We start from the raw sequence: 23,302 nt of genomic DNA, 5'->3' as shown, positions 1-23,302 counted from the left end.
AGCGCTGGTGTCTTTGGCATCCATGTCAGTTGCTTCATTGAGAGCTGGAAATAAACGTGCGCCAACGGAGGCGGCTGGCGGTGCTTCTGCGCGCCCCTCGGCCCGAGCCCGGGTGCAGCCCGCCGCGGGCGAAGGGCCGGGGGGCGGCGGGAGCGGGGAGGGGGCTCCGGCGGGAGCGGCTTGGCGCTTTGTTCGCGGGCGCGGCCACGGAGCCCGGCTGCGCGCCTGCGAGTCTGCGCGCCCCCCTCCGCCCCCCGCGCCGCCGGGACCGGGGGGTCTTTACTGCCGGGGGGGGGGGCCACGCTCCGCCTCCGCCGCTCCGGGAGCGGGACGCGGCCCCGCGGCGGCGCGCAGCTGGCGGGGCCGGCTTGGAGCGCCCTCCTCGCAGGGGCGAGCGCGCTCCTGCCGGCGCTCCGAGTGCGCCCCCCGCCCCCCGTACACCCCTCCTGCGGGGGCTGGTGGTTCACAAACGTAGCTCGTCCCCGGCTGACGTTCCCGGAGACGGGAGCCTGGCGGCGGAGCAGCCCAGCCCTGCTGGGTGCCAGCTCCCGCGCCGGGCGGCGGCGGCGGCGCTCGGCGCTCACCACCGCGGGGGGATGCTGCCCCTCCGCCCCGCGCTGCTGCCCAAGCGCTACCGCGGCGGCTCGGCTCCGCGATCGCGGCCGGGCCGCGCGGCCGCCCGAGCGGCGGCGGCGGCAGGAGGAGGAGGAGGGCGCGGCGGCAGCGGCGGCGGCAGCGGCGGCGGGGCCCCGGCGCTGGGCCCGCGCGGCGGCGGCCTCGGCCTTGGCGTTGGCTCGGGCCGCGGGCCGGTCCGGCGGCGCGGGCCGGGGTCGCCGCGGGCTGCCCGGAGGGGGGCGGAGCAGGAGCTGCGCGAGCCGCCGCGCTCGTGCGCGAGCTGGCCGGTAGGGGCCGTTGCCACCCCCCGCAGGGGGAGGGGGGGCGGAGCCGGGCGCGGCGCGAGGCCGGGTCGCGCGGCGGCGGCGCTTCTCCTCGCCCAGCCGGCGGCGGCGGCCCCCGCGGCGGTCATGGCGGCCGTCCTGTCCCCGCGCCTCTGCGACAGCGACCCGGCCACGCCCGGCGCCCAGTCCTTGAAGGTGAGAGCGGGGCCGCGGGCCCGGCGCGGCGGCCCTGGGGCTGCGGCGCAACAGCCGCCCGGGCGGGAGGCCTCTCCCGGCCCGTCCCACCCCCCCACCCCCTCACCCCCGGCGTGACCCCGCGCCCCGGGCTCGCCTCACGCCCCCCCCGGGGGGAGCCGGGCGGGGGGTCGGCGCCCTCCCGCGCCCCAGGCCGAACTTCGGGTGCGGGGCTGGGCGGAGGGGCGGCGGGGGGGGGGGGGTTGCAGGGGCGAGGGGCCCCGCTGGGTGCCCGGAGCCCGTCCTGCTTCCGAAAAGTCGTCGGGCGCCTTCCCGGGCGCGGCAGCTCGCTCCGTGCCCGGCGGTGCTCCCGCCGCCCGCCCGGCAAAGTTTGGGTCCAGTCTCGGGCTCTTCTGCGTAGGCCCTGCTGAAAGGCGCTGCTGGGGCTTGTGGCACCAAGCGCCCGGTGCTGTCCCTGCACCCGCGCTCGGATGCAGATCGGCAGTTACTTTTTGAAAGGCGTCTTGGTAGTTCAGCCTTTCCGATTATATAAGGGATCGTTACGTACATTTTCTAATTGATAGACGCCCCAGGAATTCGTCATGCAACCTTATTTCGTAAGGACGTTTTGCAGAAGCATGCGTTTTCAGGGGAGAAGGGGCTCTTTTGGCAATGTTTGACTTCCCGTGTACAGAAAGCCCCAAGACTGTCCCCAGTTATGATTTTTGCTACAGTAACGGTGGTTGAACTACAGTGTGTCTGAGATTGCAGTGCAAATGTTTCCACTTTTCTGCAAAGTGCTCTGCAGTGGGACTGTCTCGTTTCCTAGAGCGTTTTAGTCTGAGCCCGTGTGTTTGAGTTTGCTGAAGTTTTCAGCAGATAAGAAGGCAAGGATATAGAGGACACTCTTCTCTCCTGTGGTGCAGGTGCTCACATTTTTTAACAGTACCAGACTTAATAAAAGAAAATTTCAAAGCAAAGGGAGAAAGTGATGCAGGCACTTCCTCTTAACTGGCAGGTTGAGATCTATCTTTTAAAAAAAGTTTAAAGTCTCGTGCTAGCTTTGGCATAGCAAAGCTGTGGCCCTGTTCCTGTTTTTGTCTAGCAGTTGAAAAGGTTTGGAGTGCATTAATGTTCCGTGTGGGAGGTGGGGATGAACTGCTCGTGAGACAAAGCTGTGTCATGAAATACTCCAGTGTTTCATTGTTTTAATTGGGGACTGGTGCTTGGTTTGTCTAATTAAGTTTACGCAGGATATTCTCAGTAATGTTAGGAAAGAGTAGTATTAGTAGTACTAGCGGAGGTGCTGCTCACCTGATTCTTTAAGTAGAGCTCCATGAAGAAAGCACAGGTTCATTAAAGTTTGCTTTTAAGTTTTTGTTCTTATTGTATGAAAGGTACTTTTACTACTCCACAAGAAAGAAAAAAAAATTGAGACTTCTGAAAAACATGAAATAAACCAAAAATACAGGAGAACAAATGGTTTTTCCCTGTGGCCTGCCTTGATTATCATGCTGTGAAATGTTACATAATGTAAGTAATGTATTCTCATTTGCTGGAACCTTTTTAAAATTACATTTCAAGTGACACGATATGTGAAACATACTAGAATGAAAGACATGAGCCAAGGTAGGCCTAGTAATTGTTCTTGTTATATAATACATAAGTATAATTGTAGGCTTGATCCATTTATTTCTGACAGCTTAATTGTTTTTTCTTGAAGTTTTCACACAAGTTAGGAAATGTGATTCTTTCACACTACTCCGCTTTATAGTTTTGGTTACTTGAAGGGCTGTCTTGTCCTTGCCTCTACTACTGGAACACTTCTGCCCTCTGTTTCTCAGTTAGACTCGTGCAAGGGTGATCGCTAAACGCTTTGAGTTGTTGATGGTGAGCGCTAGGTAGGAGATGTGTGGCGTTATTAGACAGCAAAGCAGTGGAAGCACAAGAAGGCCAATGGAATCATTGGTCTGCTAGACTTTACAGAACTCTATTTTTAAAATTTTTTTTCCTTCGTACTAGACTCCCTTTCTTTATATAGATCTCATGAAATCTGAATAGTGACATCTCTAAGTTAACTTCTAAATGTTCCCTTGTAATAGAGGAGGCAAATTTCAGAACAAAGGTATCTGTTGTGATACAACTTCAGTTTTTATCTCCCCCCCTCTCCAAAAGACAGGTCTTTGCTACCTGCTGCAATCGTATCTTTTTGTAAACTGTATACCATTCCTTTTATTTTAACTGTGTGTCCATAATCTCCTGCGTTGCTTTTGGTAGTATTTCCCTTGATTTTATAAGCATTAGCTCTCAGCAAGGGCTCGGTGTTTTTGCTCTGCCCTTGCTGTTGCTTTTGAGAGCTGGCCTGATTGAGTGAATTGGTCTTGTCCCTGACTGTCACCGGGGGGGAAGTTTGCTGGGTCTACAGCTGTCTGGCCGTGCTGATGCCATAGGTAGTTTACATCGGGAGCAGTGAACTTGGTGGTCAGAGCCACAGCTCTGTTCAGTGCTCCACCTGCGCAACAGGTGAGAAACTATCCAGTTCTCCTTCTGTGCCACTGTGTCCTGCAGCTCGTTTACAGTAAAAAACCAATTTGCTACATAAACTGTGTTATGAGTTGTTTGTAAAGAGTGTTATTAAATAGCTCAGTAGTTCAGGTGGATTGCCTTGCAATATTTTTTTGTGTTTTACATTATCTGCTGAATGCTTTTAATTTTTTTTTTTAATATTTATCTTCATTTTCATTTCAGGATGACACAGAAGAAAATTCCAATGATGGCAGCCAGCCATCCAAAAGACGACGTATGGGCTCAGGGGACAGTTCGCGGAGCTGTGAAACTTCTAGTCAGGACCTTGGGTAATACTACTTTTTACACTTCCCACTTTTTTATTGCTAGTCTTATCGTATTGTTTGATACGCTTAAATATTAGCTCTTCTTTCTTTGCCTGTATATTCTTCGTATATCTTTCTGACTGGAGGCAATGTCCTATGAGTAGCTAGCTGTCTTTTTCTCCCAGCATATTTTAAGGCATTTTATTTTAAAATGACACAAAATGTACTGCATCTAATTTACATCCTGGAAGCACTGCTTATATGTTTTTAAAATATTACATATTTTTTTAGTGACTTTTAACACTGTAGCACCCGCTTTTCCTGCTGTCCTGTGTGCTCTCATGGATATCCCTTTCTTGGCATTCTGCCCCTCAGCATATTGATGAATTCTGGTTTGGAGAAATCTGTGTGAAGTGGGGAGTAACAAAGTGGCTTTGAAAGGGGTTCACAGGATGTGGTGTTCCAAAGCGCTTGTCCAACCTCATAGATGTTGTTCACTGACGTATAAATAGGAATTATTGAATTTGTAGAAATATAAGTAACTCTCTTAAGGCTTCTTTGAGTTGTTCTGACATCGTTCTTACGCTTAGATACAGCTATTTTCCTGCTGAAAACTTGATAGAATACAAGTGGCCACCAGATGAAACAGGAGAATACTATATGCTTCAGGAGCAAGTCAGCGAATATTTGGGTGTGACTTCCTTTAAAAGAAAATATCCAGGTATTTATTTTTAAAGTTTTTCTTCTCAAGATCTTGATCCTCATACAGTTTAGATGTAATCTGTGTCTCTGACTATGGCATGAGCGAACTGATTAAAAAAAAAGACCTGGCAAAAGCAGATCTGAATTATGTATGTGGTACTTCTTATTTTTGTTACTGGTGTATTGAAAAGGTATCCTGTGGTTTTCAAAGTAATTTAAGACTTTTTGGTATTGCTGCTTGAAAGTCTGTAAACAAATCTGATCTGGGGGTTAGACCAGTGAGTACTTTTTGATAACTGACCTCAATTTTATTTGTAAATGTTTTGTTAGTGATTTCTTACTATATAGCTGTATCTGTATGTTCTGTTCCCTGAATTGTGGCAACATTTCTACACTGTGGAAGAACTTTAAAAAATCAGTTGGGGGGGTGCTAGGATTTGAGCCTTCATTATTCAGAATTGTCAAATCTGGTTCTTCTGTCAGGGAATTTATTTTTAAAAGGCATATTAAAAGGAAAAAAAGAATGTACCTCCGGTGCTTCATAGTGTTGTCTGCGTCTATAATTTATAAAACTGTTTGTAGAAATAGTAGTATAATACAGACCCTTACTGCCCGGCAATAAAATCATTGGAATACCTTGACGCTGTTTATGGCGGAGGTTGAGTAACCACACACAGTTTTATTGCTGTTTTTTGTTTTCTTTGGAGATTTAGAAAGAAGAGATCTATCTCACAAGGAGAAACTCTACCTCAGAGAACTGAATGTTATCACAGAGACTCAATGCACACTAGGTAAGAAAACAAATTGTTAGGTTCCTCGTTACAATATTAAAAATATGAGACTCTGAAAGCGTGATTGGTAGAGAATTGCATCACCCTCAATTGAAAATGTAAATTCTGAAACGAAAACTGGTTCATTATTAATTGGTGTAAATTGGCCATGACATATCGGTATTCCAGATACATTATAAAACCAAAAAGTTTTGGATCTATTCTAATCACTCAGCAAAATCCCTTCTATGTTGTAAATTAACTTTTAGAACCTTTTTGTCCTAGAACGGAGGACGCCATAATTTTTCAAATTAAAAAGTACATCAGTTGTGTTTTGCTGATGTAGTAGGAACTCGGCCAACCTTAGTGTATCTTATATGGTTCGCCTGATATGTTAGAAGGGTGTGTATTAAAGCACTTTAATGTACTTGAAATGGAATGATGTCATTGATGCGGCTTGTATTGAAAGAGCTGGAAGTATCTTTTTCTTCCTCTTCTAATGCATGTGACTTGAAGCACGTTAGAGATTAAATGATGCCTGTCACATTTTTTTCTGTCTGTCATGGGTTTGTGCAAATGTAATGTCAGTTTATATACTGACAGTCTTTGGTGTACCACCTTTATTTCTCACCTGCCAGCTCTCTTGATTTTTGATTTTTTTTTTTTTTTAACTTAAATATGCGGGAGGGAACAGTATCTAATTTTTATCAATAGTAGCAAAATGCTATATTCTGCCTCATATCCAGTAGAGACGTGCACTGAATTAACTGCCCCTATTTTTTTTAAGGTTATAAATATAATTAGTGGTAGTAACATAAGTCAACCTCCATTCTGTTGTCAGTGTTCAGAGATTAGTTGTGTTGGAACCTTTAAAGGAGGAGTTCTGCGTTGTAGCTGCAAAGTAATGCATTCTGACTAATGAACTTCAAGGTCTTTAATGGGGGAGTCAGGAGTCTGTGTGCTGTTTGCTGCTCTGAATTGCCCTCACAGCAATTCTTCCTTGATTTGTACACAAGGATTATGTAAACCTCATAATTTCACTTCAGGTTCTGCAAGTTAATGAAACGAACACTTCACCAGTGCTGGAAATGGGAACTAACAGTTCTCCAGGTCCTGCTTAGAACAAAGGTTGTGCCTCACAGGGGAGTTCAGTCGGGGGCTGAGGCAGTGTGAAGGGGTCTGTAGCTGTAAGCAAGGGAGGGAATGAGCCTTGCCTCCTTGGGTGGAAGCAAGCTCCTGAACAGCCTTGAAAGCTGAACAGCACAAGTTCACTTCTACTTGAGAGAGAAGCATTGTGCACAGTAGGTTGTTGTCTTCAGCTGCTCAAAAACTTAAGCTGGTCATTGTGGGATATAAATAACCCACAGGTAGTTTTGCCAGATAGCATCATTATTGCTTTTTTCTGTTTTAGGTCTAACAGCTTTGCGTAGCGATGAAGTAATTGATCTTATGATTAAAGAATACCCTGCCAAACACGCTGAGTATTCTGTTATACTGCAAGAGAAAGAACGACAGCGAATAACAGATCATTACAAAGAGTACTCTGTAAGTAACTAGCGCATGAGCGAACCAGATCTGTAACGTGGAGTATGAGGAAAGGCTGTTCTCAAACTGGTAGAGATGTGTGTGAATTAATGAAATTGTTTTTATTCCAGCAAATGCAGCAGCAGAACACACAGAAAGTAGAAGCCAGTAAAGTTCCAGAATATATTAAAAAAGCTGCCAAGAAAGCTGCAGAATTCAACAGCAATTTAAACCGAGAGCGGATGGAAGAAAGAAGAGCCTATTTTGATTTACAGACACATGTAGGCAGATTTAAGTTTCTTACCAATGTCACTAGGTTGCTCCTTGCTTGTTTTAGTAAAGTTGGTTTTGGTACCATTTTATTATCAAGGGTTTTGATTAGTCTTGTTTCAGTCATGTAGGGACTTAAACAGTTTTGCTGTGAAATGGGCAATACTGCTAAAAATAATAATCTCAAATATATTTAATGTGTAAACCTTTTTTAAACTTCAGATACTTGTCTCGGGAAGCTTTAAAAATGTCAGTGTTACTTTCATGTCTTTGCTGGTGGTAGCATAAAACTAAGGGATGTATAGGTTACTAAGAAATTTGTGTTGCTATTGTATCTATTCATACAAATGGCTAATTCTTTTTTGGAACACCTCCAAAATTTTGCCGGAACAATACCTAGAGTAAATAAGTAAATTATTTATCCTCTAAGAGAGTGCTGCCTGTCAGTGTTATGCCCTTGTTTTCGTTAGGTGTTATGTTATTTTTATATTAGATATGTTTCATGCTTCTGTGCCCGATTAAAAAAAAAAAAAAAATAAAAAAACCAGAATTAGCTGCATTTTGCGGCAGGGCTGTTCTGCTTGTGTAAAGACAGTAAGGCAAAAATCTACCCCATGCAAATTATTACATGGCAGTCTCGTGGAAAGTTTACGTTATCCATGGTAGAGACAAGATAGTGGATAATGAGTTTTATTTCTAAGGGAAGGAAGGCTTCTGTGCAAGATTCTCCTTTCTGTATATTCCAGTTATTAATGGGATTTTTTATAGTACAGTCTAGTTTCAGAATTGGATTGACATGTTCTTGCTACCTTCTACCGATATGGACCAACAATGATAACTCATGCTGAAGATGCCAGTAACAAGAGTTAATGTTTACTGTTTCAGTTGTTAAATTTCATTTTTTAAATTATTTGGCATAATATACTGTTAGAAGTAGTCTTACCTAATACGCATTCAGTTCACTGGATGCTTAGCGATTGGATTTAATCCGTAATGGTACTTGGTGAGTGGGATCTCTTACCGTTTCGGTGGATTGGATTTCCTATGGGAGAACTCAGGCAGCTGTTCCAACTCAATAAAACGGGCTAGTTACAAAAACGTTTGGGGGTAGGTGGTGAGGAAGGCTCGAAAGCTTGTTTGTGAAACAAAAACATCATTGTTTTGTATCAAACAATACAGATTATCCAGGTGCCTCAAGGGAAATACAAAATCTTACCTACTGAGAGAACAAAGGTTAGTCCTTATCCAGTGGCTCTCATACCCGGCCAGTTCCAGGAGTACTACAAAAGGTATTTTGAAAGCATCCTAACTACCGATTCTGTCGCGCTGATGTATTTGCTCTACAGCTAGCAGATGGAAAACATTTCAGTGTGTTTACTGTAAGCTTTTGAGTTAATTTTATGCTTAAGACACTTGCTAGTCAAATAGATGCGTAGCGTGACAGCTTTTGTCAACAAAACAGTACTGGGTGCAAGAGCACTGTCTCTGCTGCTGTACTGCCGTGCCTGAGATTTGGCCTGCTTGGATATTTGCTGGGGTAAAAGGAGACGTTGATTTCACTCCTGCCGCCCTCGTGTGTTTACTTATCATCTGCCTCTGTGTGTGTGCTAAGATTAATGTTGCTATATCAGACTCTTGTAATGCTGGCTGGTGATCACGTGTTTTCCGTGTGACAGTCTTACTGTCCTTTTTCACTTTTTTTTAAAGTTTCTAATTAAAAAAAACAAAAAATTGGGCTTGTGGGCGGAGTTTAACACTGGATGTGTACTTGACTGTCTACACAAATTTAAGACTACCAGTAGCGTGCTCCCATTTGACAAACACACACTGATTTGAAAATTGTTGCTTAACCCTTACCATACAACAGGGATGGTACTCATCCTATACATGCGCTGTTTTGTTTGGAGGAGCTCTTTATCTGCATATTCTGCTCATTCCAGTGTGTCTGCGTACAGCTCACCCCAAATCCGCATGTTACGGGACATTCTTGATGGACTTCAATTTTATTAAATTAATTGAATGAAAAATACTAGATATCTGGTTTATTTTGCACTTACAAGCTGAAAGTGAAACTGCTTATCCTTCTTAATGAAGGACACAGCCTTCCAAAATACGCATCAAAATAATATCCTAGTCCTTATAATGCTTGTTCTTAATAGTGAGAGGACTTCTACCTTTTCTTGTAGTAGTTAAGGTTAAAAAAAGGGGGCAGATTACACATATTGAGCCGATTCTGACAATAAGTGATTAGATCTTCATATTCTTCTGAAATCCTATTTTTATATGCATTTTTTTGTTCTCCTTCAATAATCAAGGATCTCAGACATATACCTATATTCTTTACTTTGCTTTGGACCCCAGTGTGAGCCCTGGGTTTGAGGAGTTGTGCACATGCTACGTGGGCACTTCACATTTATAAACAAAGCGCGTAGCCTGTTGGGTGTGGTAATGTGAATTGGATAAAACATTTTAGTGGTTCCATGGCCTCTTATGATTTTGTAGGTTTGTAACATTGCAAATAATACTCTTCCTGTTGTTCTACAAGTACCTGCTAAACAAAGAAGACAAGTTACTAGATGGAATCACATTTGGGAGGAAAAAGTAGTGTTTCCGCTGTTTTCAGAGCTGCACAGTTTGATGTGCCTTCCTGAAAAAAGGGAGTTTTTCTTACTCTTTCTCACTGAAGTCCCTGTATCTTGTGTAACTTAATATTTATGTATAAAGAACACGTGAATTAATTTTATGTATTTATTTACTTATTAACTTCAGATACTCTCCAGATGAACTGCGTTATTTGCCATTAAACACGGCTCTTTACGAACCTCCTTTGGATCCAGAGCTGCCTGCGTTAGACAGTGATGGAGATTCAGATGATGCAGAGGAGGGGCGAGGTGATGAAAAACGGAAACCCAAAGGCAATTCGGTGAGACAAATTGAAAGTATTCTTCACCAAAAAAATCTTTTCCCTTCGCTTTTGTTGGTTTCAGTAGTTTCTTAGTAGAATTTTTAACATTTGCAAAATGATGGAGAATCATAAACTAAAAGTGTACTCCCTTTTTTGGTACTTTATTTTGTAATGTCGCTCTCCAGCTTTCAGTTTGGATCCATTTTAAAGTAAAGATTTGAAATTTCAGGCCCTTTCTTCTTTCTTTTTAAAGAAATCTTGAAGAATCTTCCCAACCGCAGCTCTTCGTTACGCCCTTTTCCCCAAGGGGAAGTTGCTAGTGTTTCTGAGGGGAATGAACGCTGTAGTTCAGGTCGCAGCACATTTTGCTGTCTAGGTCCCACAGAATCTGTCACTAAAGCAAAAATATTGGTAGCCTGATAACTTTTTCTTCTTGTGACGCAGAAGCAGGAAGTACTCAATACAGTTACTCTATTCCAATTCAAAGAGAAGGTAAAAAGCACTAGGTTTTTTTTGCATTACCATACATCTTTAAAAAGATGTTTGTGTTCTATTTATGCAAACGCAAAATTAACTGTTCCTGGAAGTTAAGGGAAACTTGCGCATGCCTACCTTGATGGTGTTTTAAGCGTTCAAGAGCAGCCGAGCTCCACGTGAGCTGTCTGAGCACAACCCAACCATTGGTTATTTGGTGTAGGTGGTATGTTGGTGACAACCACTTTCCAGAAGTTTTACCCTAATTTTAAGAGAAACAGAATAGAAAATCTCAAGTTCACTTAACAGTTGCTAGTTCGGTTGACGAATGTGTTAGATGGTGGGTATATATAATGCTAAATTTTGCCACATAAAGATGTATTTTGTCTGAATATTCACAAGCTACTCATAACTGAAGAAGAAAGGAAGGGGTCAGCTTGAAGGCTAATGGGGGAGAGATAGCTGTTAATACACCCTTTCTGCTTACATTTTTTGGAGAAAAAGAAATTGTATCAACTTGGCATGCTAAATGTCAACTCAAAATGTTGGTTTAATCACACTCCAGCTTTTTTACAGTTGGTCTTTAACCATTTCTTCCCAGTTCCCTTCTCCACTGACTTCCATTCCCCTTAATGGTAAAGCAAAGTAACTGGACCAAGCAGACTGTCCCTCCATTTTTCACAGAAGTCTTTTTGGTGACAGAATGCAGAAGGGGGAATGTCCGTGTGTTGGAAAAGTGTAGGGAAAACTTAAAATGAGATTCCTGTCAAGTGAGCAGGGATTCTTTGCTAGTCATTGGGGCATATTGTTGGGGAAAAACATCTATTGACCACAAAGGTAGGCAGTTGTCAGGCCTCGTTCCTCAGTTTTGGGCTACCTACCGTTCCTCAGATCTCCCTGGTGAGTCCTACAATATGCCTTTTTCCCCCTCCCCACTGTTGGAGTCAGGTTGCAATTTCCCTGCCCTGTAGTGTTTTAATGGGCCTGTCCTAAATAACCCTTCCCCTAAAATAATGGTGAAACATACCGTTCCTTGTTGCCACACAGTTTGCTTTGCTTTTGTGTTATACTCCTCCCTTTGCACTGCGTCTGTTTTGATTTTAGGCTCTGGGGCATAGGCTGACTACTACTCTGTACTGAGTGCCTTCTACTGAAGGGCACCGCCGTTATTTGGCCTTCTGGTTTTTATTGTAAAAAATGTGATTAATCGCATTGCTTTCTTCTGGAGCTTTTTGGAGGCCTTTATTAATGCTTTTCTGAGAAAAATCTTGTGCTGCTGCTCTTAATTATGCTTACATTGATCTCTCACCCTCTTTGAACCTCTTCCCCTCTTTCTTGCCTCCTCATTCCTCAAAAAAAAACCCGCTTTAACTGCAGCATAAATTCTGTTGTTTGGTTCTGTATTAAATATTGAAAAGTGTTTTGCCTTTGATGGCATTCTGCTGCTGCAATCCAAATGAAATATTTAGATTGCTCCTGGTGATAATAGTAGATGAGGGTGGCAGAGAAAACCTTCACATGTTTAATTCAAGGCAGTGCTATTTGGCGGTACACTTTAAATGCATGGCAAGGGCACTTTTAACTTTTTGCTGGCCCTTTACTTTGTAAACAGCATCTTGCATATAGTGGATTTCTTGCTGACTTAAAGGAAAATGGTTCAAAGAATTATTCTGTTGTGCTCCTCACTCTGGTATCAAACCAGCTGGAAAACATGACTGCTATTGCTGATGCCAGTCTCTTCGCATGAGAGATTATAGATAATGAAGGTTATGAGGAAAGCTGTTCTAGCCTGTGATGTACCCCGTGCTTTTGCAGAAGGAAAGATGTATCCTTCTCTTACCTCAGTTGGCCCTAAGGGGCATAGGAAAGACTTGTCTGTCTATCCAAAAAAATAAAAAATATAGCTATGGTATTTTTATTATAGGACAATTCGTCTGGCAATGTATCTGAAGGTGATTGCGCCACAGACAACCAGGAGGATTCTTTTCAGGGAAGACAAAAAACAAGAGACAAAAGTGCTACTCCAAGAAAAGATGGTTCCAAACGTTCTGTATTATCCAAGTCAGTTCCTGGGTACAAGGTAGAAGAAAAAAGCCCCTGACTGAACTTCTTTACTGACCAGCCTCTCCCTGAAACATTTGGTTTTTTCAATAATATGGAACTTCTGCTTGCTGTACTTCACTAGTTGCTCTCCTGTTGTGTGCTCCACCTGTTTGCTTCCTCGCTTCCTTTTTGCTTTTATTTCGTGTGGGGCTTTCCTTTACCCTAGCTACACAGTGGCCTCTGTTTCTGTGAACTTCTCGGATTCCCAGGCAGTGACATCAGAAAGGTCCATTGTGGATTTGTCATTGGAACTCTACATCTTTCTGTCTGCCTTAACATAGCAGTCAGAATTACTCGCCAGTTCAAAACGAGCATTCGGCATCCTTTTTTTTATTTCCCCCTACTATTTAGTATGGCAGCATACCAAGAGATCAGTGCTGTAAAGTACAGCTACGTGGCTGAACATATTGTTACAGCGTTCATTTTAAATACGGTCTTTCATCCTGAGGTGTTACGATGTATAGGATGGAAGGCAAGAAGCTTACTACAGTTGTACAGGCAACACTATGTAACCACTTAAACAGTATATGGAAAATGGCTTTTTATGTAGTTCATACTATGTAGAAATGTTTGTGGGCAATATGCTTTTATCCAAGCTAAAACCTTGGTGAGGATGTTAAGACATTTCAACTGGCAAGGAGTGATTGCCAAACCTAAGATCAGAATCATCAGTATTACTGTATAATAATTTCAAAAATTAAGGTTAAAAATAAGATCAAGGTTAAAAAACACTTTTCAGAAGAAATGGGAATTGACATGCATTATTTATGTGTTGTTGTTCTGCGCACTAAGAGAGGATCTGAATATAATGTAACACTTTTAAAGCACATCGTTGCCTAGTCCTGTTCCACTGAAAGGCATGAGAACTTTCCATGGACTTACGTGGGAGCAGGAATAGACCCGTAAAGAGGGAAAACACTACGCTAAGATAGGGTTTTTTTAGCAATCAGGAGTGCTGGTTAAGAGAGGTTGTGGAAAAAGGAACGTTTTTGTCAGTGACAAGATCTTATGTATTGAGAAACTGTCTCAGCAAGAGCGAGCTGTTGATGGCTTGCGCTTTATAGTCGTAAAGATTTACTATCTGTATTTACCAAGTTAACAGGAAATAAACTATAACTTAGGTTAAGAAGCTAATTTCCAGTAAGAATTGGACAGCTTTGATAAATTTTCTCTACATACAGTATCTGTACAAGTTCATACCAGATAGCAAGCTCCGGCTGCGTTCTCTCTTTTTAGGAACTTCCTAAGAAATATGCAAACTATGGAGAATCAGACTGTGGTACCATATGTAAATTTTTTTTTTATATTTAACTTTGCAAATTGTTGTAGACACAGAATACGCACCAGTATTCCCACGAACGTGAAATCCAAAGATGGAGCTTGACTTGGGTTTTTTTAGCTTTAGCTTGACATTAGAGATTGCGTGCCTCTGGTTTACAGAAGTTGCGCTTAGCTGTGAGATGCCAGTGTTTCATTAGTCCAATCTATGTAACAGCCTTACGAATGCAGAAAGAGAGGACCGATGGAGCAGAACTTGTTGCAAAAAGTTCTGAACTTCTAATCGTAGAAGAATAAAGGTAGTCTGCAGCGTTGCGTTTTGAAAATGGATCCCCGTAGCGATTCCTTACTGGTTCACAATCACCGACTGTGTTAGGAACAAGGTGTTGCTGTAAACTCACGGCGCTGCAGTGTCAGCCTCCCCCGCCTGCGTCGGCCGTCAGGCTGTTGATAAGTCAAAAGCGGTGTCATGTTGGGCGGGTGAGAGAGGATCAGCTTTCTTGTTTGTGGGAACATTTAAACGCTTTGAGTAAACCCAATTACATGAGCTGTTTTAACTGGTGAGACAGACAGATTCTTGCTTGTTGGTCTATAAAAACACCAGATAATGCTATACCGTATGTGCCTAAATGTTAAGGCACTTTGAGCTGAAGGCTTAACTCATTTCAAATGTCCCTGTGAATTCTAAAGCTTTGTAATACTTTTGTTCTGTATTGCTCTCTAATATCTGACTATTTTTGTAGGACAGTAATCTTTTGGTTACATGTAGTTAAAATTGAAGGATAACTGCTATGGCATCAACGTGCAAATGTATAGTTATAGCCACGTGATGAGTGTTACAGGAGTCACACATTTCCACTGAGTTATTTTTGAGTAAAAGAAATAATGTATTTTATAAGGAGCCATTTTTATTGTTAGTTCTTTAACAAAGAACAGTTATCGCGTGTTTTACATTTTGTCACGTTACGAGCAGCGAGTCTCTGTTGCTGCAGGACTGGCTACTGCAATTGCACACACAGGGTACTGTTAAAAGTACAGGAGATTTTTTGCACATAAAACAAATGTATCGAGAAACTCTATCTCACAACGCTTCTGTTTCGCGTCACCGTACGTTTTGCATTCAGAATAGGACCTGATAAAAATGGTGTAGTCGGAACGCCCACTTCGGGAGCTGCAGCGCAGCAGCGTGGAAGCGAAAGCTTTAGAGAGCAGGCAGTCGTCAGCTGGACCCTGCGTTCATTTCCTCTCCCTTCCTCACCCCAGTAAGATGAGGACGTAGAAAGCAAAATTCACTCTAATCAGATGGAATATTGTGACTTCCCATTTGGATTTGATAGGCTTTTCATTGCGTTTCTAAAAGCCACCTATGGTGGTAGGACTTGAACTGATTAGAAATGTGAATAGCCTTGTGTTATTGGGGTTTGGTTTTTTTCAGTTTTGTAAAAATACTCCCCTACTGTTGGAACTTCATTATTACCAGGCTGTGACCTCACACCCCCACCCCCCCGCAACATGCACGATTTCTAATGAACACAATTTAGTGAAGTAAGTGTAGATGGAAGCATTGTTAATAAATGCCTCTATATCAGTGTCTAACTCTAGAATTAGGTGTATCAGTGTGTGACTGCCCATACCCTAACGCAGGGACAGCGACCGAAAAGCAGCTCGCTCCGGCGCGCGAGGGAATATCCTGCTGTACGTTAGAGGCAGTAAAACACAAATCTGTAACAAAATTAGACGTCTGATTAGAAAAGTGCACTTGCTATCCTAGAAAGGCTTGGTTTACGTAGAAATAGATAAAGCCACAATAAAGGAAAAATACAATGTAGCCTAAACAACGGAAGGGTAAATGCTGCGACCCTGATGAGGCTTAAGCATGTGCCACTTTTGTTGGGAGGAGCAGGGTGTATAAAGGTATACATGTAGGACATGCAGAGTAGTTAACAGTAAAAGTTTGTGGTTTTGCTTCCATTATATTTATTATTTTGTAGAGTCGTTTGTGAATGTTAGACTTCTTTTATTGTTTTATTATATTTATGTATAAAACAGGTTGACTCTGCTTTTTTTTTTAAATAAATAAGCAAAAAAAAGTCTGTACGAACGCCTCTGTCATCTTTTGAAGGAAGTCACCGATAAACATCTGGTACGGTGTTTTGTTTTCTTAAATAAAACTCTCTAGAGGAGACAATTTGAAGCAGACTGTAGCAATGTTTTAACTTAAGATACAGGTTGCAAACTTCAGCAAACTTAAAGCAATGCACCCTGACTATTTAAAAATGAGTCAAGGAATTAATTATCTTGCTAGGTGCTAGAAAAAACTGGCCGGGGAAACACACACTTAAAGATCAGCTGAATTGCAAAAGATCTCGGTAATTTTTAGAGATCTATATTTCTGTGTTCACTTTTATTTATTTTAAAATTAAACTTCATTGTTCTCCCCGCATGGGGTCGGTAGTTGACTGGGGCTGCTCTTCCTTACTGACGAGCCATTCGGTTCCTTAGAAAGCCGGCCGTGCCTCGAACCCCCTCGGCCAGCTCTGTCTTCGCAGCAGCTTGCTTTTTTTTTTTTTTTTTTTTTTTGAACTCTGGCACTAGTCGATGCAACACCAGTGAGTCCCGTCTTCGTTTTAAACCACGTTTCTTGCTAGTTTCGTTACGCAGAGGTCAAAGGTCAACAATAGAACTCTGAAGCGTTTCTGAAATCCATGATGCGTTACCTCTCTCTGGGTTCTCATCGGGCTAAAGCTCCGCTGGCGTATCTCTTGTGCTGGGACACAGAATACGTACACAAACGTTGCTCACTGTAACAGCCTGCTGTTTCTCTCTTGCCTTTTGAATGGATCTCCTGCACCCAAATACACCCCAGATGATCAGTTAGAAAGATGATGAATGTAAAACCCCAGTTAAATGCAAGGGTGCGTATTTCTTAGAGCAATTATGACTGGATACAAGAATGGTAGAACAGAGCGCCATGCGCAGCATAGCTAACCAGCTGTTTTCAGACTAAAGATATAAAAACCAAGTTTATTGCTTTTGTAATTCATTTTCTCTATTTAGGCACGTCATGCAAATGGAAAATTGTATTTAATTTCTTCCGTAAACAGGAAATCTGCGTGGAGATTCATAAAAAAGTATTCTATGTTGGAAAAAGATCCTGGAATTCTTAATGCCATGTCACATTTGATTTACATTGAGGGGGTTGTTAGCTGATGAATTCATAGAAGAAACGAGTACGTGCTTTTGCTCCAGTTTGATTTACTTAACTCACGACGCGTGCCAAATGCCAGATTTTGTGTAGTTCATCTACGACTTCTTGTCGTTATGCTGCTTGTCAGTTACTGTCCTTTGTCTTAGGGTTCACACGTCGTAACAGGCAGTTCGTTAATTTTTAGAGTTAGGGAGATATGTGACATTTCCTTTAAAATCTGTAAATTCTTCTGGAATGAATTTATAGCCCTCTTCTACCCTTCCAGCCAAAGGTCATTCCAAATGCTATATGTGGAATTTGTCTGAAGGGTAAGGAGTCCAACAAGAAAGGAAAAGCTGAAGCTCTTATACATTGCTCCCAGTGTGACAACAGCGGTAAGTATCTGCAAACACTAAGCGGATTCCTAAGGGACTTTGTTTGAGAGCTCTTTTTGTGGAAATACTTAGCGTACTGCGCTTGCCTACCAACGGTTCAGTGGCCTTTTCTGTCCTTCGGTAAGACTCCATCTCGATTTAACGTACGTGTGCTAGCACATGCGGTGCGCTGTGGGATCTCGCCAGGAGGTGAGCTAAGCTTCAGCTTCTGTAAAAGCAGTCAGTCTAACTAATTTTCAATTTCATTTCAGACATAAAAGTAATAATATTGGTTTTAATCTAGGCCACCCTTCTTGCCTTGATATGACCCCGGAGCTTGTTGCTATGATTAAGACTTACCCTTGGCAATGTATGGAGTGTAAAACATGCATTATATGCGGGCAGCCTCACCACGAAGAAGAAATGATGTTCTGTGATGTATGTGACCGTGGTTATCACACTTTCTGTGTGGGGCTTGACGCTATCCCTTCAGGTAATAAAGAAAGAGCTGTTCGTTCCCTTCCCACCGCCTCCGAGTCCTGGGCTTTCTCGGTCAGAATTAACGTACGCGTTGCTTTTGAAAGAATAGTTTGAAACACGTGTGGAGGGGAGGAGTAAGCAATCCTGCAGGGAAGCATTCACACTCTAGCACCCAGCATTTTTAATAAGATTTATTCCTGAATATTTGGCTGTGCGCAGGAGAACCTGGCAGTTTATAGGAAATACAATTGGCTTTTGCAACAGAATCCGAACAGATTCACTCCGAACTAGGTGGGGTTTTTTTTTTTCCATATCCACAGAATACTGAGAATAATACTCTTTTTGTAAAAGAAACCTGTAAAGAGGCTGTATTGCTGAATATTGCTGGACTATAGCTTTCTCATTAATAAAGTGTTTGTGCTATTACTTCAGTCTTTTAAATTAAAAAGTACGCTCAATTTAATATTTGTAAACACCTTTTTAAACACCTTCCTTCCTATTTTTTTCTTAAACATCAAAAGCTGGAAGTGAAGTACCTGTACCTTTATGTTACCCGGCCGCTTGTATCACCTGGCCAACTCGAGGCAGCGTACAGAAAGTTTCAGGCGTATAAATAACTGGTAGTACTGATGCTTTTGATGTAATACTAGAGCCAGGGTAAGTTAGTTCATGAATTCAGTGGCTGCAAGTTGTGCAGTCACCGTATTCCCTGTGACCGCAGCGCTTCACATAGACCGTACGTGCCCGCTTTGGGAAGCGCCGGCCCCAGCTGTCGCCTCAGCACAGGTTCTGTGGCCCAGTGCAGTTTCAGGCTGACCCAAGGACCGAATCTAAACAAAACAGATTATACGCCTACAAAACTAGAAAATTACCAAAGCAGCCTTCGTGATTCCGGCTGTTGTAATAGAAACAGTTAAATGCTCTTTGCTCTACCCTTTATTGTTCCCTCCGTGAGTCAGTTTTAGTACAAGGTCCGGTGATGAACCCCTGCCAGCAGTTTAATCTGTGCTGCCTGACCGCACCGAAACAACCGACGCGGGTGTGGGGAACGGGACCCCGTACCTGTGGCAGAAGAGCAGCATTCCCCGGCTGCCATTCAGCCTGCTCCGTGTAACCTCCCAGACCTCAAACCGCGGCCGTCCACGTGAAAACGTAACTCGCAAACTCAAGTCCTTCCCTAACAACCACCTCCTTAGCGGTACTGGCACTCCCTGAGGCCCACAAAGATGAGCGCAGCCAGCTGTTAACGTGCAACGAGGCCGCAACGGAGCGTCAGTTTTAGGGGCTGCTTTGGGTACTTTTTAAAAAAGGTGAACGTTGTAAAGAAACACACGGGAGGTTTATGTTAAAGGAAGTACTGCAAATAGGTGAGCACCCGTTAGAGGGGTGAAAGGTGCGTAACTGGATGAGTAAGTAACAAAGGTAGTTTCCCAATAATTGATAACTTTCTTTTCTTAGGTCGCTGGATTTGTGATTGTTGTCAGAAAGACCCTCCCGTACCCAGAAGAGGAGGAAGAAGGGGGAAAAACAGCAAGGAGGGCTAAAAAAACCCAAAAAACTTGCTGTCCAAAAACTTAACTGCACAAATTAAAGTGATACTTTGGTGCTATTTAACCAACCACTCTTAAGAGGAATAATACCACTTTTTTTTTTTTCTTTTTACCAAATAAACTTAATTTTGGCTATATAATGATTATTTTTTTTTTTTTGTGATACAAGTGACTAATCGCATCCTGTCAGGTGTCTAGATAGAGACAGACAAGCCCAATTCCCAATTAAAAAGGCTTTCAGTAACAAAATTTAAATTGTACATGCGCTGTTTGTATAAAATTATAGTACCGTACTTATTCCAGTGCACTTGTCAGTAAGCTCTGCGAGAAGAAAACTGCAGAGCAATCTGAATACACGCTATTTGCATAGCAACTGGTTATTCTGAAAGACTCAACCAAAGCAAAAAATACTCCTGAAAAAACTACCTTTCGAGTGGGCATAGCCCGGCCTTCTTGCAGTGTAGCGCAAGTTTCTCGCAGCAGGAATCTTCTTTGCAAGCTGGTGGCTTATTCATGGAGATGTGATAATAATAATGAAAAGAAATCAATCACAAAAAGCTCTAAAGGGAGGTGTAAGGAAACAACTTTCAAGTGCAAGACGCTGTAGGCTGCGTTGCTTTTAACGAGGAATGAAAATGTCGTACTGACGAGTAACAACAGCTGAAGGCTTAACGTCCCTGCAGCGACAGCGGGGACGTAACGCGCCTGATTCACATCGTGGATGTGCAGAGGTGACGAGTGACTGGACAGACCGCCGCCGGACAGACGGCTGACTTGGTGGAGGGCACAGGCAGGCAAAACACAGGTCAGCTCTCCCCTTCGGTGACGGATGGGTTTTTCCTTCCTTCACCCTGGGCGCCCCAACTTGAATACGCTCAGAAGCCGTTGCTGGTTGGTTTTACTGGAGATACTTGCTCAGGAAAGGAGTGGCTTTGCTTCTTAAATATGCTCTAAACTGAGCGGGGGCACTGAAGTGCAGCAGTGGTTATTTTACTTTTCTTTATAAAAGAACATTAGAAAATACTGAATTGGAGCTAATTTTCCTAAGCACCTGTTTAAAGGGAATTTAACAAGATCCCAACTGTACATTCGTTTTTAAGCCCTGGTCTCTGAAGAACACTGCCAAGACTGCGCTTGCCGCCCGTTTTACGTATGGGGAGGATTTACAATATAAAATTAAATATGGCTTTTTCCCCCCCCCACTTCGTTCTGGTTTAGGAAAAGTAACCTGGATACCTCTTCAGGAAACATACAAAGAGTATTAAATATTACAGCAAGTCATTCACGGTCAATTTCACAGGCTGAAGTGAGATTTAGTCCAGTGTGTATCAATTTAAAAAAGAATTTCAAGTATTAATTTCAAGATTCCAATAAGTATAGTCCAGAAAACAGATTCCTCATCCTGAGATTCATCTTCTGCAGACCGTGAGTATTTCTGGTTTGCCTCCATCTCCTCGGGGTTGTAAGAAGCCTCGCCGAACGGATACTGTTCAACTGTTCGATCGTAGTACACTTTCATTTCAAACTCGCTCTCCAGGTGAGAGGGATGACCGTAAATCCCGATTCCCACCGGGCGGCGGAAGTGCGCGGGTACGCGGACAACGTCTTGGCCGCAAGTCGCAGACTGTAGCTCGTACTCGTCGAAGCTGGGGTGAAGCGTCACATCGGATACGTACAAGTCCGCGTCCCCTTTTAAACTCCGCATCTGAAGTACTATCTTTCCCTCGTGGTTTAGTCTCAAATAGCTGTAGTTTCCTGCTCCGATCTGGCCTTGAACAACGTGAAGAAGAATCCATTCTTCAGGTACGTCCTCTTCCCCAAAGGTATTTACCGCAAACAGTACGTGAGCTGCCGCAAGTATTACCAGGATTCTTCTCCAGCGTGCTGCCATGGTCTTCGGCTGTAGTCAGACTCTTCCCGTGTCCTGCGCGCTACCTGTGAATACAAAACATAATTTGGATTTTAGCATATTCCACTCCTGGAAGGAATCGATTCTTTTTTTTTTTTCTCCAATTTGATAATTTTTAGAATCTGCTTTAGTCCATAGAAAGTTAAGCAACTTCAATTTAGTATGTTCACTAACTTTTCTTCTTTTTTAGTAGCAACAAAACCTGTTGCTGCGATTCGGAGCTCGGCAGGATTAAAGCGGCTTGAATTTCTTAAAGAAGTTAAAGAGAAATTAATCAAGGGGGTGTTCTTTCACCCAGACCTGACACAGAGACTTCAGTTTCATTCTGCCTGCGTATGTGCCAGATTTGTCAGACACCCAGAAAAGGTGAAAGCCAGGGATGATTTTAGCCTCGGTTTTAAAAAAACAGAGTTAAAGAAGGCTTTTGCCTGCTTGAAGAAGCTGAACTTTGTATCAGGTATTAGGGCATCCTACCTGTTCTCCCATCCTCTCACCTTAACTTCAGAAGACAGTAAAGGTGCAAATCTGGATGTATGCGTGAAGCAGCATGTGTTCTGACTTGGAACGGAGTTAGAAATAAAACCAAATTACCTAGTGAGATAACACATTCATTTACAGTTCCGCTGTGTGGATTGTTTCTAAGACTAAACTTGGCATATTTTCCCTAAATAAAAAAGAATATGCATTTACTTGCCTAAAGATTTTCTTACCCTACAAACGCTCAGCTCTTTACAGCGCTTCTTACAAAACAGAAGGCTGAAGCTACCGGGGCAAGGGGGAGATGGAAAGGGCTGCTGCGAGGTTAAGGCTCTTGCACCCCTTCCCTCCTCGACGCACGCTCGCAGCCAGGCAGCCCGAGCGGAGCGTGCCTGCAGCGCTCCAGCCCTCGCAAAGCTGCACTAAGTGCCTGTGCACAAAGCAACACGCTCGGCACCTTGCTGAGGCTTCCAAAGCGCACAGCCGACTGCATTGGACACGCAAATCAGTCAAGTACAGGAGCCACAAGTATACGCTCTTTCATGTTTCAGGTGAAGATTTTCACCCTCTCATCCCTTCCATAACGATACTACAATTATCTTCAACATGAAAGCTACCGGTAAGCTGTTTTGTACCCTGCTAGCATCAGAACAAACTGCATTGCTTCCGCCGAGACGTCACTTAAACCTCAGAGCGTTCACAGTTGAGCAGATCTAGGGGGAAAAAAACCGTACAAATATTTCTGCAGCCCCAAGTTTTCCGCCCCAGAGGCCTCTCCATACTGCAAGGCCACAATCCCGCAAAGACAGCATAAAAGAAGGGAGCGCGGCATTCACAGAACCAGCCAGACCGACAGAAACCCGGCCTTTTGCCTTATGTCTCCCTGTCCCAGGGCACTGACTCCACGGTGATGAAATATCCGAGCGGGGGAACAGGAAAAACTCCACATCCGAGGAGCAAATAACGAAGTTACCCGGGGACAAGCGGCAGCGCCCCGGCGCTGGGAGCGCAGGCGGAAAATGAGGCGATTTCGGGAGACCTTGGACAGAGCCGCGACCGCCACCCCCCCCACACACACCCCCCCTTCCGCGGGCGCCTGAGGCGACGGCCGGCTGCGAGGGACGGGGGGCACGGCAGCGGCCCCGGCGCCGCCCCGCCGAGCGGAGGCCGGGGCAGGGCTCACCTCCGGCCCGCCGCGGGGCTCCGGCGACGGCGCGGCCACGGCCGAGGTGAGGCGAGGCGGAGCGGCGGGCTTCGCGGACGTGCGGCGGCGGGCGCCGCGGGCCAGCCCCTCCCCAGGGCGGGCTGAGGCGGGCCCGGGCGGGCCCCGGGGCAGCGCGGCGGGCGCGGAGGCCGCCCCTGAGGAGCCGGCGGGGCAGGCCCGCCCCGCTGCCC

General features: G+C 44.1%; 2 protein-coding genes across 6 annotated transcripts; one reads left to right on the top strand and one right to left on the bottom strand.

Moving 5' to 3' along the window:
* The first annotated feature begins 108 nt into the window (after positions 1 to 108).
* PHF10 (PHD finger protein 10) lies at positions 109 to 19,661 on the top strand. Of its 4 annotated transcripts, none has more exons than XM_064445631.1 (12): positions 109 to 1,094; positions 3,822 to 3,928; positions 4,495 to 4,625; positions 5,320 to 5,397; positions 6,788 to 6,921; positions 7,032 to 7,181; positions 8,350 to 8,459; positions 9,940 to 10,093; positions 12,474 to 12,629; positions 17,404 to 17,512; positions 17,796 to 17,984; positions 19,430 to 19,661. In XM_064445631.1, exons 1-12 carry the CDS (start codon positions 597 to 599, stop codon positions 19,513 to 19,515), a joined length of 1,902 nt encoding a protein of 633 aa, XP_064301701.1. In that variant the 5' UTR covers positions 109 to 596; the 3' UTR covers positions 19,516 to 19,661. The 4 variants fall into 4 exon arrangements, with proteins under 4 accessions (XP_064301701.1, XP_064301700.1, XP_064301702.1 ...); XM_064445630.1 differs by having other exon boundaries at positions 582 to 1,094; positions 5,314 to 5,397; XM_064445632.1 differs by lacking the exon at positions 12,474 to 12,629 and having other exon boundaries at positions 582 to 1,094; positions 5,314 to 5,397.
* C3H6orf120 (chromosome 3 C6orf120 homolog) lies at positions 18,148 to 23,296 on the bottom strand. 2 transcript variants are annotated; one of them, XM_064445637.1, is made up of 2 exons: positions 23,091 to 23,296; positions 18,148 to 21,456 (listed from the first exon to the last, which is right to left on the bottom strand). In XM_064445637.1, exon 2 carries the CDS (start codon positions 21,410 to 21,412, stop codon positions 20,855 to 20,857), a length of 558 nt encoding a protein of 185 aa, XP_064301707.1. In that variant the 5' UTR covers positions 21,413 to 21,456; positions 23,091 to 23,296; the 3' UTR covers positions 18,148 to 20,854. The 2 variants fall into 2 exon arrangements, with proteins under 2 accessions (XP_064301707.1, XP_064301708.1); XM_064445638.1 differs by lacking the exon at positions 23,091 to 23,296 and adding an exon at positions 22,543 to 22,772.
* Between the last annotated feature and the right edge of the window lie 6 nt (positions 23,297 to 23,302).

The sequence above is a fragment of the Phalacrocorax carbo genome, chromosome 3 (genome assembly GCF_963921805.1).
Source record: "Phalacrocorax carbo chromosome 3, bPhaCar2.1, whole genome shotgun sequence".
In the NCBI taxonomy this organism is placed as follows: Eukaryota; Metazoa; Chordata; class Aves; order Suliformes; family Phalacrocoracidae; genus Phalacrocorax; species Phalacrocorax carbo.
Note: the sequence above shows the minus strand (reverse complement) of the source record. Positions and strands in the feature narration are given on the sequence as shown.